Source organism: Aplysia californica, unplaced genomic scaffold (genome assembly GCF_000002075.1).
Source record: "Aplysia californica isolate F4 #8 unplaced genomic scaffold, AplCal3.0 scaffold00204, whole genome shotgun sequence".
Lineage (NCBI taxonomy): Eukaryota > Metazoa > Mollusca > Gastropoda > Aplysiida > Aplysiidae > Aplysia > Aplysia californica.
In genome coordinates this window covers 200,924-215,182 of record NW_004797474.1, presented here as the reverse complement: position 1 = coordinate 215,182, position 14,259 = coordinate 200,924, and the positions used below count along the sequence as shown (strand labels likewise).

Sequence of the window (14,259 nt, the reverse complement as noted above, 5' to 3'; positions counted from 1 at the left end):
AACAAGAAAGTAAGAGACAAGGAGGCAGTGAGACTGAGAGGCTGATGAACAATTGACTGCACGGAACACTTTCACTGAAATTATGCGATTATGTTCATTATGTATCGAAGTATTGTAATATAGTTAAAACCTATCTGTGGTGTCTTTTGAAACAAGTCATAGAATGTGCATCGTGGTGAAAACAGGTGCTCATCCAAATAATGAAACTGGAAAAACTGATATCTTTCAGTCAGGTACTGGTGGGTAGTGTTTATCTTTACTCAACACCTTTAATGTCTATTTAAGTTTATGAACATATTTCTGTGGATTTTACTTAAACATGTTGAAGAAAGGCACAAGATTGTAAATTTGTAGTTTCCAAGGACACTTATGCTATGAAAGTTGCCAAATTTTGGCAGCCTTTCCCCACCTAATTTTAACCCAAACACCAGACAAAAACCATCTCCCTAAATTGCAAATTTCTGGACTTCAATTCAAAGGAGATGGGAACTTTTTCTCACCAAAAGCAAAACAAATGAAAAAGCTTTATGATACCATAAACTCCATATATGCCCCAAAATTCCACAAAGAATCACTTAATAAATCTCATCTAGTTTGTAACAAGCCAAATAAATTTTACCAAACACCTAATCAAAGTTGTTAAATGGGTATAAACCAGCCAGTCCGGGGTCCTCACAACTTTATTTCTTGCTTTGGCAATATGAAATAAGTTGCTCATGAAGCCTGTAAATTATAATGGCTATTATGACTAGCAGAAAATATACATTTACATTGTATGCAAAGCTCTTTAAAATTAAAAGGATTGTTAAAACATGAAATCTTTTCTTTCCGGCTGCATCAAAAACCATAATATACGGTATTAAACATTAATGCCCCGAATCAGACACTTGCCTTCTGAATTTCAGTCTGTTAATTTATGATATTAAGGATATCAAGGAGAGAAGGTCAAAGCAAGCAAATTGTTTACACAGCAAAGCAAGAACTTGTGTTGAAGCTCAAGACAAAACTCCCTTTCTTTAGTCCACAAAACTGAGTACAGTCATTATCCTCAGGCTGCCATCACTACTAGATGTGGTTTTTCTTTGTGAACCAGTGAAAAGCAAATGACAAAGGAAAAATGATTGGAAAATTTATCCACGCATGACATTCGTTCTATTTATTAAAGTCTGATGTTGACATTGACTATTTGAAAAAAAACACCAAAACATATATTATATTGAGAAGTATGGAAATATATCGAATTGGTAACGGCAAAAAAACAAAAAACGAACAAGTAATAATAAAAATACAAAATAACTTTAGACCTAAAATCACATTGGCCAGGGCCAGCATTTAGATACAGTGCCTGGATACAGTTTGCTGCACAAAGAATAAGGTTTTTCAAGAATGTACTTTGAGTATCCACATGCTCAGACACATTCAAACACCAGGACTCGCATACTAAACCATTCCATATTTAAAATTCGGACTTAAATAAAGAGGGAAAGCCAGATTGCAATTCCAACAACCTGAGTATTTTTTTTTTACAAAATAAAGGAAAAGTGAAGTTTTCCTGGAAACAAACATATAAACCTAGGCATAAAGTCATATCATCCGAAGTACATTGTACATCTCTACTTTTTTCCTTAGTTCCTAAAAATAACGATAGACAAGACACCTAAATTTGACATAACTGGGAGCATTGTAAACACAGCAAGAATAATTACAATTTACTACAAGCAGCAGCAGCGAGGGAAGAAATAAAAAAATCTTAGGGCAAATCTTAAGAAAAATTTAAAGGAATCTGGGTACTGAATAGCATGGACAGATTCATGAAGGCCGAAGACAATAACACAAAAAGAAAAAAAGTCCCAGATGACATGCTAAACATCATTTCAATTCTAGGTCTTAAGGAACAATAAAGCAAAAGAGGAAAAAATATTGAATGAGAATAAAGTTATACGTAGGTCTCAGAAATAAGAGTACTAACCACTTGCTTTTAAAAAAGTGTTAAACTAAAAATCCATCCCCTCCCGGTACAAATGAACAGTATTAGCAATTCTGGGAAATATCTATGAAATTGAAGAAAATCCATTGTACATGTGACCAGTACAAACGAAAATGTGGTATTTTCTCAGGTGCTATGCTAACATTGAAGTGTGCATGCAAATATTTCATTGTATCAATTGACAATCTCTGAACTTTAACTTTACTAGTTCTCAATGCACAACACATAACTATTTGGCAAGCATGTGACAGAATACTAAGGCCTGCAGTGACAACAGAATTGCTTCAGCAAAATGTTTCCAGCTTTCATTCATTTAATTATGTACTAACAACAGAAAACTTAAGAACCAACAAGTGTTTTTAAAGAAATATATTCAGACAGTCAAAAACGGAAAAAGAAAACAGGAGCATCATGCACTCCAACAACAGTAAATGATGAAAATATGATCGCCACCTACATTCAGTTTTTTTTTTTAATTCTCAGAAATTATCAAACTGATGAAAACAATGCATCATTTTTATGAGTTATAACAAGGGAAAAGATGAAACTATTTCGCATGAAGCAATCATTCTGGAACGTACATAATCCCCATCCATCTGGATAGTCAGGAAAGAGTGGAATCACAATATCAAAAATACAGAGCGTGTGGTGGAACCAAAAACAACATTTAGCGTGGAGCTTCTCAAGCAGTCAAGAGTTTGCAAGTGTGGACTTCAATTTGTAAAAAGGAATTACAATATTTCTACCATAGAGAGATTGATCAACATGATAAGGAATAATGCACAAAATCTGAAATGCAATCCGAGTGCATGAGAGTGATTTTCATTGCTTCTTTTATCCTTTCTGTCTGCATAAGCTGTAAAGAGTAGGTCACTGTTAAGAACACTCTTAATTAAGGTGAACAGGTTGCGAGAAAAAATGCTGCCAGCTAAGCAATCTTATGGGCTTGATAGAAAAATTATGTCGTAAGCTTATTTCAATCATCTTTAGGTGAGCAACATTTTTCAACAAAGTCGACAGACAGGTCTGCTATCATTGACCTCAGAAAATAAAATTATATGTCACTAAAATATGATCTACTATTTTGAAAGCAGTACTTTTTAAAGGGCAAGTGCACAGTGCAGATTAAAAAAAATCTAAAGCTTACAAATTCTGTACTGAGTATACCATAAAGTGATCAGTCTGCTTAGCACTTCTATTGCAAAACGTTCACTTTTCAACACCTCACAATATATGATATTGAAGTTTAGAAAAAATTTAACTCTAAAGTCCAACGCAGTGGCCAGATGGTAAACTAAAAGTACCTGACCCCCACAGCTCAGCTTAATAAAGGCCATAAACACTTAAAAGGTAAAAAGGGAAATTAGAAGTTTCAAAAATGCCATTGCAAAAATCCCATCCTCTCAAGCAGATATCTTCACTTTGAAAGAGCATACACAAACTTCAAACTTATATTCCAAGTGAAACAATATTATGTACAGAAATTACGAGAAACAGTTATATCACAAGGCATGGAGAGTAATAGAAACAGAGACAAACAATTCTCTTCAACTTGTATTCCACTAATTCTAATTATAATCATCTGTACTCTTAGCATCCGGCAGCTGCATGAGACAGAACTAACACTAAAGGACAACATGGAAAACTTCTACAAGAGAAGAAAACAGCATCCTCAGCTTCACGTATACACACCTGTCATATCACTCACGTAATGCTTGAGCCAGTCACAAACCCTGAGAGCAATCTACAATCTTGCTCCTGTCTTCAATATCTTTGCAATGTAGCCTACCTCCTTTCCCTCTTTCCTTCGCTCTCACTCATCCTCCACCCACAAATCATAGCACACATTCTGGGAGAGGGAGCTCTTTTATTCTCCACAATCTTTACGATCTCTTGCAAGTTTTCTCCAGATGTCTTCCTATCCTCCCTGGTCCACATAAAAATATGAACCGGTATTCAAAATATTTATGAACCTCCTTTCCAAATTCTTCACTTCCCAGTTATCAGTGATAAACCCTGTAACTATTGCACATAATAAGGTGGGCAACGTAGCCAAGTCTCATTCATGAAATGAAAAGTACATACCATATCTAAATCAACTCCAGATGACATTTACTTTTGCGGAACAACCACACACACTAAGGCTTCAGCCCCTCTATCTAGTCCAAGGATGTTTGCTTCGGTTTTCTTTTAAATTTTCCTTTATGATCACCGGAATTTAACTGCAGTTAGATAATGATACATTTTCCTTCTGGAAGACCAGAATGACTCACTTCCATTTTCTTACATTTTTCTTTCTATGTAATAAGAGAATGGTCGCTTTCTTTTAATTTAAAAAAAAAGAATCAATACGACTTGCAAATGGTACACAAACAGGCATCACATCCTCAATTTCTGCTGATGATCTCAGCACAGCTCTGGCTCAGCGTTCAGTTGCTTCTTCACTCGGAGCAGAAGGGTAGTCAGGAAGGGATCCAAGCGTGATATGCTGTCAAACTCTTTCAACGCCTCAGTGAACTGGTCCACATTGTCATCTTCTACAGCTTGTAAAAGGTTCTTGAATAAATAGAAGAAAAAAAAATTGAAGATGAGCTCTTCAAAAGAATTAATCTCACTGAATCTGAGAGAAAAAAGTTCAAAGAAAGTACAGGAAAAAAAAGGGAAATAAAACACCATTTTCATTTACTCTTGATGAAATTCAATATACAAAGATAAAACTATACATTCAAAGCACCAACATCACAAAAACGTTTTAAAAAACCCAAAAACTACAATGAACTCAAAATACTGCCATTGCTGGTCGCTGCAATACAAGTGAGACAAGCACTTGCAAAATAATAATCACTCATAGAAAAATGGCAGAGAAATTGGTGCCCTCCTTACTACAGGTTTGCCAGCTTTTTCAAAACCCAACCAGGGACACCCAACCATATAAGACTTAGCTTAGTTTTAGTAAGAGTTTTACAGCACTTGCAACACAATTAGGTCATACAAATGCTGAATATAAGGTATTAAAAGAAAATAAAAATCACACCAAAAAAAGAAGGAAGGAGAGATAAGAACGATAGATGTTCGATTGAAAAGCAGGAGCAAACCACACCAGAGCACCCACAAACCAATCACGTTATAAGACTAGACTATGTAACAAAGAGCAAAAACTCAATCAAGTGGGACTGGTTTTGGTGTACTGTACATGATAAGCTTCCTCTCAGATTGATAGCTGCCGAGTCCAGGACAATCTCAGGAAATTTGAGACAATTGGCAAAGCGTGCTACTATATCTCCCCCCCCCCCCCCCCCACCAGGGAAGATCAATCTTATTTAAGAAAGCCATATTTCACTTCTCATGAAACCAGACTGATAAAAGATATCTCACACATAAGAATGAGGGTACACAAAAATGTCTACGTTACAACAGCTGCTGCCAAACTGATCGACAATTAATCAAAAGCTGTCTTCATCCCCTCTTTGCTTTATAAGGAGTGAACAATCAACTGTTCACCACACGAGGCGCCCACTCACCTTTATAAGTTTGCACTCTCTGGAATCACCAAAAGCAGGGAACATTTCCTCGTATTTCTTGATAGCGAGCTGAGCATTGGCCGTATCCATACACATCTGACATATGGAAGCTCTGAAGAAGTGGTCTTTGGCACTGTACTTCAACAGGGAATTGTCCATGCTGGACATTGCAACCTGAAAGAAGACCACAAAGAGCAGCCAGTGAGAAATGAATGACAAATTATATTACTATTTTAATGCAAAGATAAGAAAAGAAATTTACAAAACTTCAAAGTTCGACAGATATGTTCCCCCATGAAAGAGGTAGACCAAGAATATTTTACTTACAGAATTTGAACAGATGGGTGACAGGTGAAGGCGAGGATGATATTTTCAGAGAATGAGGGTAGAGAAATGAGTGGCCAACCATGATTGGTCTTATCTGTTTTAGATCAGGCACTTGTCAGAAATTTTTCTACCTGCTACTGACAGTGACATTAAAACAAGAGTACCCCTTCAACAAAAAATAACACACCATACACATATAATATATGTTCAAGTAATATCTCTTTTTTTTTCCTCTCCTCCCACGCACTAAACTGAATCCAGACATTTACAATTATATTTTGTAAAAAGAAAAACGGGGGGAGGGGGGGGGGGGGGGGGGAATAGCAACACAACACAGCACGCTCAGGGGTTTCCAGCCATATTGCCAGTTCTTTTTGTTGGCGCTCTTCCAACGTCCAGCAAAACCAAGCTTCTCAAACATGTTTTGTTTTGTTCATTTCCATAGGTGTCATTCAGCACATCTCTACCAGCATTTCATAAGCGTTGTTTTCCTCACCTGTTCATAGATTTCAATTGCCTTTTCATAATTCTCCAAGGTGGCAGAGAACTGGGCTACTTTCAAGAGACATTTGTTGGCAGAGCTGAAGATAAATAGAAACAAAAGAAAATTAGCTCACCATTTTGCTTCACAAACATGCAAAGGGGGGAAAAAAGAATACCTTTTGACACTACATTCAAGACCATTTCTGCTAGAATTATTTCGATTTTTATTATTGCAAGAAAAAAAGAGGATTCCTATTTCGGCATGCACATTTAACTTTACCAAGTATTTCCATCTTTCAGCTGGAACCTTGAATTCCTCTTACTAAGCCTGCCCAATAAATGGTCAAGACTCCCTTCACTTTAAAAAATACAGTATATGAAGTTTTTACAATTTTACAGGAGAGCCAACAAAGAAAATGAAGTTATTATCAAAATTGTATTCCTAAAGATATGGACTTACAACGCTTGCAAAGGGATTATTTCCTTGGTGACAATAATCATTTTGGGGGGGGCTCTCTTGAAAAAATTGAAAAAACTGCATGTACTGTATTTTTGAAAATAACAGCAGAAAAGTATTGCTATGGGAGCTGTTAAACTGTCAAAATCCCCAGCCTCCAACCACGACTTTCTCATCTTAAATAACTAGCAAATGAGACCTCCACCTCAAAATGGATTCAGCAACAATAGCACAGTACAACACAACTATAAGTAACATACAAAATACATTCTACTCAATGACACAACATAAGTACTGTAACAAATCCCTTGGTACTAGTCTTTCACCTGTTCGACTCTTCTCCTTTGTAGTAATCAGCAGCTTGCTCATAGTTCTGTACAGCCTGCAGAGATAAAGGGGAAAATATGACAATGTTAGTTCTGTCACAACTACATGGCCATCAACACTTCCAACATGGGAGTCATAACTTTTCCTCGCCATTTTAATATCCAGGTGAAAAGTAAAAGATATATGGTCCACAATTTAGGTAAAGGCATACTGTCTTTATCGTTAGAAAACTGAGACCCTCAAATTTATTTTACTCACTGTGTTAATCAGGGTCAAACTTATTTCTCCCTCTCAATGCAACAGCAACAACTTTTCATAAGTTAACCTGATGTCTTCAAAAAGGACCAAAGACTTAACTAATCCAAAGAGAATAACACCCCCCCCCCCCCATACTTTAAAAAAATTTTTACATATAAAACATTGTTCCCATTACTCTCCCAAGGCAAACAAATTCAGCAATTCCATCTATCATTTAAAAATACGAGGCTCTAAACCAAAGTGTGAGCTGGAAGATTGCAGACATTAGGCGGCTCCAACATAAACCTCTAAATATATGCATTGATTTCCATAAAGGCTTACCTTCTCCATGTCTGACAGCTCAGTTTCATAGATTTCTGCCACTGTGATGTGGTGCTTGGCAGCCATGGTAAACCGGCCCTATGAGAATGATAAAATGGATAATAGATATCAATAGCACAATTCCAGCTACTAGCTCTCTGATCTATGCATACATAGATATATATATTTAACCACACAAATATAATACAAAGCATATCACAGTTACCAAAATGCCATATTGCTGGTCCCGAGAGTGTAGCGACTTGTCTTTGAGCTAGTTATCATGTCTTGCTTAAGGAAACACATCCGCTCTGCTACTGGAGTCTCCTCCAAATTTGCCTGTCATAATGACAGTACAGTCTCCCATGAGAACATCATATTTGCGTGTCATTTTTTAAAAATTACTATGAAAGAACATCCTTTAGTTTCAATGTCGTGAATTAATTACTTCAGTCAAAAATTCCATAATGCAATTAGGAAATTTACCAAGACCATAAGAAACAGAGAGACTTTTAGAACAAAATGCAAGCGTGCATTTCATCACAATACAATTTCCCAAATGAGGCAGAAACTGTATCATAAGAAAACCTTAGTCAACTTTAGAGTGATCTTTATAATTAAATGAGGCTATCAGAGCTGCCATGTGCACTATTTGAATATAAAAACCTGACAGTTATTGTCTTGGGACATTTTGGAACACTGTGTAAACAAACCTGCCAACCACTCCATGGCCGAAAACAGGAGTTTAGGGAAAAAAATTATAGTCTCAAGAACCCCAATAGAATAAGATTACATAACTAACCATAACAAATAAATGTGCGATGCAAATACACTGTACATGCTAATAAAAGCAGGTATTTTCATATTTTTATGACAACTCACATAAATGCTGCAAATAAACATAAATAAAAATTTGTATTTTCAGCTCATCCCATAAGTTGCATAAATTATGTAAATAACTCGCAATTAAAGCTATTGATCTTCACATAATTTACTCAAAGTCTTATACAACCTGCCATAATGGAATTCAAGGGAAAAAAATTAGTTTTAGGTAAATCCTATAAGGGTTCTTCGACAGGGGAGGGACAAAACAAACAGCTCTGATTTTACCAGAGTATTTGGCAGGTCTGCGAAAAGCTCGAGAAAAACTTAGCTAATGTTTACCATGTCTGTATAGATCTCAATCGCCTTGTGGAATGCCTCAATTGCAGCTGAAAAGAAAGAGGAAATGTTGCATCTGATATCATAATAAGCAATTATGTATCTACCTAAATGCTTCTGTCAATAACTTTTATAATAACAATAATGAGAAAGAGCTGAATCAAAAACACAGGTGCAGTTATGAAAACAGTATACCATTCACTATTCAAAACTTCACTGCATCCCTACAGTGCCTCTTTGCTTGGGTCAATGTTCTCAATGCTTTCACTGTCTCCCATTACCTTCAAAATTGTTGAGATACCACCGTCTATACTCACATAACCGCCAATCTGTAGCTCATCCCTAAACATTGCAGGCGAACAATTTATTGCTACCCAGACAGACTGTATAACATGCTAAAACATTCTCAATTTCCAAGGAGGCAGGCAGAGTAAGATACAGTGGAATCTGCTTAATCCAACACGGTTATTCTGAAAACAGCAAACTAAAAGAAAATCAAATCCCTGTTTGATATTTTTCCTTCTATTTCAGAAATTTTTGTAAACTGGAAATGCATCTGAACCGAAGAAACTCTAGCAGTTCTCATAAATTTCCGTTTAAGCGGACTCCATTGTATTATTTTATTGGTACGAAACAGTAACATACCAACGAGAAGTCTCGTTGTCTTTAGCTGGTACCCTCTGAGAAGCATTTTTTCCGTTCTTCAAACATGGCCACTTTATATTTTCTCCTGTCTGATTTACTGAGTTCCTTATATAAGCAGCATAACGGAACAGATGAATTTCTTTCAAAAATACATTTACAACACATAACGTAGAGCATGTCACATATTCATACCATTAGGATCTCCTTTCCTGTAACAGTTTCCTGCATCAACAAAGTGTGTGGCTCCTTCGTGTTTGCTGCCCATGGCTAGCTGAAGGCGAGCGGACTCTTCAAAAGCCTGGCCAGCTTCTGTGAATGTAAAAAAAATGGTAGAGGTGAGAACCCTAATTACTTTGTGTAAATCCACACACCTTCTCGCCTAAGACATGAAGAACTGTCAGAAATATGCAAACAATGTACATCATTAAAAAAAATTGTACTATCAGTAAAGCCACTAGAAATGTGTGACCAAATAAGATTTTAAGAGAGGTGTAAGCTGACTTTACAATTTCTTTTCCTACAAAAGGCAGGCAGAAATATTTCCCATAATTAACGACTTTACCTGCAATGTTACTGTCTTAAGAATATATAATTGGTAATGGACCCTGCTTTCTGATCTAAAGCTAGCTTCAAACAGATTTTGATGCAGATTGTAAACCAGCAGGCCAAACTGCTCACTGAGGCGAAAACAAAATCAGTGACAAATATGGAGGTACACCAGCCCCATTCCTTCAAGCATGTAAAAAAACAAAAAAACAAAACAAAACAAAACAAATCAACAGAAATGACATTAAAAATGCAAAGTTAATGATTCAAAGAAAGCTTGATCATGTAACTTTATTCTAATCATTTATCAAAAGAATCTTCATCCCCCTCCCCCAGCATCAAGAGTTTCTTTCATTTTCATACTTACGAGGCCATTTTTTTGCCATTTTGAATGCATTTGCTGCCCGTACATACAACTCGCATGCTTCTTCTTGTTTAGCGCCTCCACTGAAAAGACATCATAAAAAAGATTCAGAGATGAGCATACAACTGGCATGAAATCAACAACCATTCTTAAATTCTATAAAATAGGACGGCTAAAATAAGAACAAATAAGACTCCAGCAAACACAAGGAAATATGAGATGTGAAGCACAGTGGGGTCTGAATTTTTCTCCTTTCTTTTGGGATAGTGCATTTCTAAACCAGGTGTCTGTTGGGGGTGATCTTGGCCTTGAGTCATTAACCCTCGAAACATCCACCAGTGATTTATTATGAAATGTGAAACAAAAAGGAAGAGGCTAGCCGTACTTAAGTACGGCTAGACTTACAGTCTAGCCGTACTTATTCTTAATATGATGGCTAGACTGACCATTTACAAAAAATAGGCCTACTGAATTGTAAATATACATTTTTAGTGTGCAGTACCTAAAGTATTTGTATTTGAGACAAAACCAGGTTCCTTAATGACAGTGCATGTATTTTAAACCTCCTGTTTTCTAATATAAATAGGGCCTAAGATAAGTACGGCTAGCCGTACTTAAGTACGGGTAGACAGCCAGGCTAGCCGTACTTAAGGACGGCTAGACTGTCAGTCTAGCCGTACTTAATATTGATGGCTGAATTGTAAATGAAAATTTTAGTTTGCAATGCCTAAAGTATTTGTATTTCAGACAAAATCAAAAGGTGCCTTACTGACTTGCATGTATTTGAACCTGAATAATAACTAGATCTAGATCTCATGAGACCTGTGTACTTAACAGGATTGAGTCGATTCGGCCAAACCTAGATCTAAGTACGGCTAGACTGGCAGTCTAGCCGTAAGTACGGCTAGCCGTACTACTAGCCACTTCGAAACAAAAAAATGGTCAAGTAGTGGTAGACCTAGATCTAAATGAGGAAAGTGGCACAAAAAGTTTGCCAGATTTTGATCAATCTGCAGCTAAAAAGTGTACTGCCGACCAACCCGCAATGAATGCATGGGGCATAGCAGTATAATAGCCCATGGCAGGAAATGCGCAATCTAGCAGGTTTCTATAACATAAACTATTGCCGAGAGAATTACCGTAAATATCCGCAACTTATACAAGACGAAACGAAGGTGAGTACGGATCTTTTGCTACGGAATTTTGGTAGTCCTAGGTCTACGTTGTCGCAGATTTTTATGGAGGGAGTTGATAATGACAAAAGAACAAGTATGGAACTAACATAAAGTACGGATCTCCGTAAGGGCCACCTCTATTCTCACCCCGGGTGAGAATAGCGCAGGCGAGTCTTTTGGCTATTCTCACCCGGTGGGCGTTCACCGTTATAGCCTAGGCCAACCAGTGAAGCGTTCACCCTGAACCACAGAATTCTACACTGTGATAACAGAATTATAGAATTCTGTGCTGTGAACAAACGTTCTAGATCTATTACTACTGTTAGTGTTAGCCTAAAAGCGTGCAATTTTGTCTGTGGGCAGTGGAGGGAGAGAAAGAGAGAGAGAGAGAGAGAGGGGAGTAGTGCGAGAACTTCCGGGCAAAACAAAATGGCGACCCGCGTAGTTCGGCTCGATTCGGAAAGTTAAATAGCCGTAGCATCTTTGTAGACAACCAAATTAATTTAGTTTTGTTTTTTAATATCATTTTGGTCAATTTGATCGTCCACACCGATAGACAGTATTCAGAAAGAGACAGAGAGAGAGAGAAAGAGAGAGAGGGGGGAGGGTGATCTTGCGAGAACTTCCGGGCAAAACAAAATAGCGACCCATGTAGTTCCGCTCGATTCGAAAAGTGAAATAGCCATAGCATCTTTGAAGATGATCAAATTAGTCTGATTTCAGACGATTGTCGGCAAACATGCAGGTCTAAAATACTTCAGGTACTGCACACTAAAAATGTATATTTACAATTCAGTAGGCCTACTTTTGGTGAATGGTCAGTCTAGCCATCATATTAAGAAAAAGTCATTAAGTACGGCTAGCCTCTTCCTTTTCCCATTTTCCACCAACAGGCCCACTTTTTTGCTCTCTTCAGAGTTCAGGTAACAAGGGTTAGAGCTAACCATACCCCTTATTTACAGAAATAAAAACAAAACCCTTAGCCCTAGAACATAGCAGTAGGTGGTTGGCGGGTGCTCTGGTGTGGTTTGCTTCTTCTTTCCAATCAAACATCTATGATCGTCTTTATCTCCCCTTCTTCTTTTTTATGTTTGTTACTCTCTGTCTCTTGTAACACCTCTAATTTTCGGTGCTTTTTCGGTAGTTCCCACCCCCCCTTATTTGAGCCTGACCTACATATCTATACGTTTGATTCGCGGTGAGCTAAGATATCAAACCTAACAACTGCAAAACATTAAATTATGGTTATGGTAAAATTCAGGGGGGAATGCCCCCCTGAAACCCCCCTTCCTATTTTACTAGGTCAGAGGGGCAAAAAAAAATTGCGGGGTGGGAACTACCGAAAAAGCGCCTAATTTTCTGGCGCTCACTCATCATATGACCTTATGCAGTTGCGAGTGCCGCAACGGTAAAAAACCTCTACTAAAACTAAACTAAAAGAACATAGCACAATCACAAGACTAACTTTCATTTGGCATTTAACAAGGGTACAAGGCACTCTCTGTGTCTAATGTCAACACACACAATTTACACACGACAAAGCCTAGGCCTACCAACAGCCTACACTACTGTCACTACATACCCAAACAGAGAGGAAAACAGTCCCTTTGAAGACTTCAGCTTTTTCTCTGCCTCAGCAACCAACTGAACTGCTTTTTGCTCCTGATCAGCCATGACGCTTCTTTTCTAATTCCACAGCCTTATCTCAAGTCATACAGGACCACAGGTGACAGCAAATTATTTAGATGTGTACACACGGCAATGGCTTATTTTGAGATGATTACACATTACCATCCGATGTTTCGACTCAGAACGTCAACTTCCGGAGAAGAGCGCCTCCCCTTCTGTAAAGGGGGACGACGCTCAATAAATTTGTCCTGGTCCTTCCCGATTTATTCTCCCTTCTCCAACCAAAGGACAAACAATAATTATTTCGGTAAATTATTATTTTTAGACCATTTAAGCAGATGCACTGTTTTGGGAGCTAAACTACCATGAGTTTTGCTGCAGAACAGACATATGGTCACTAAAACCTTTGCAAATCAATTGTTTTCAAGAAAATACCAAACGTAACTGCCAAAACATCCGATTATGGTGAAACTCAGGGGATGCCCCCAGAGAGTATTTAATTATATTTAAGAGTCTCTGATGCCCCCTCCCCCCTCCCCCTGAAACTCCCCAGATTCATTTTAGGTCCGGGGGCATGATATATATTGTTTGAATCATATAGGCCTCTAATTTCAACACCAAGACGTCTCTCTCTCTCTCTCTCTCTCTCTCTCTCTCTCTCTCTCACAAAAAAAAACCACGAGCCCCCGGGACGGAGTCGTGACAGAGAGAAGACGTATCCAGCACGTCCGGTACATTCATCATAGAAACTAGAAGTCCATGACCCTAGCCCCCTTTGGATACTATAGGAATACTAATTGTTTTACTTTTAGAAAGAGGTTTTAGTAAGAGTTTTACGGCACTTGCAACATAATTAGGTCATAGAAGTGCCGAAGATTAGAGGTGTTACAAGAGTGACAAACACAAAAAAGAAGGAGGGGGGAGATAAAGAAGATAGATGTTTGATAGGAAAACCCTTGGATGAATTAATTGTACTTAACAGCTTGCTCTAAAAAAATTAATTCCCTCTTTTCAGACAACAATCATCCCTTGTTCCCTCAAATAAAAACATCTGTCGGAAGTAAAAGACCTAGGCTTCT

At 37.6% G+C, this 14,259-nt stretch overlaps 1 protein-coding gene across 1 annotated transcript; it reads right to left on the bottom strand.

Annotated features, from left to right (window-relative positions):
* Positions 1–664: 664 nt before the first annotated feature.
* On the bottom strand, positions 665–13,387 carry LOC101845549 (alpha-soluble NSF attachment protein). The gene is made up of 9 exons (XM_005099152.3): positions 13,134–13,387; positions 10,380–10,459; positions 9,659–9,775; positions 8,825–8,871; positions 7,682–7,759; positions 7,102–7,157; positions 6,332–6,416; positions 5,509–5,682; positions 665–4,543 (listed from the first exon to the last, which is right to left on the bottom strand). The coding sequence occupies exons 1-9, from the start codon at positions 13,223–13,225 to the stop codon at positions 4,394–4,396; spliced, it is 879 nt and encodes a 292-aa protein (XP_005099209.1). The 5' UTR covers positions 13,226–13,387; the 3' UTR covers positions 665–4,393.
* Between the last annotated feature and the right edge of the window lie 872 nt (positions 13,388–14,259).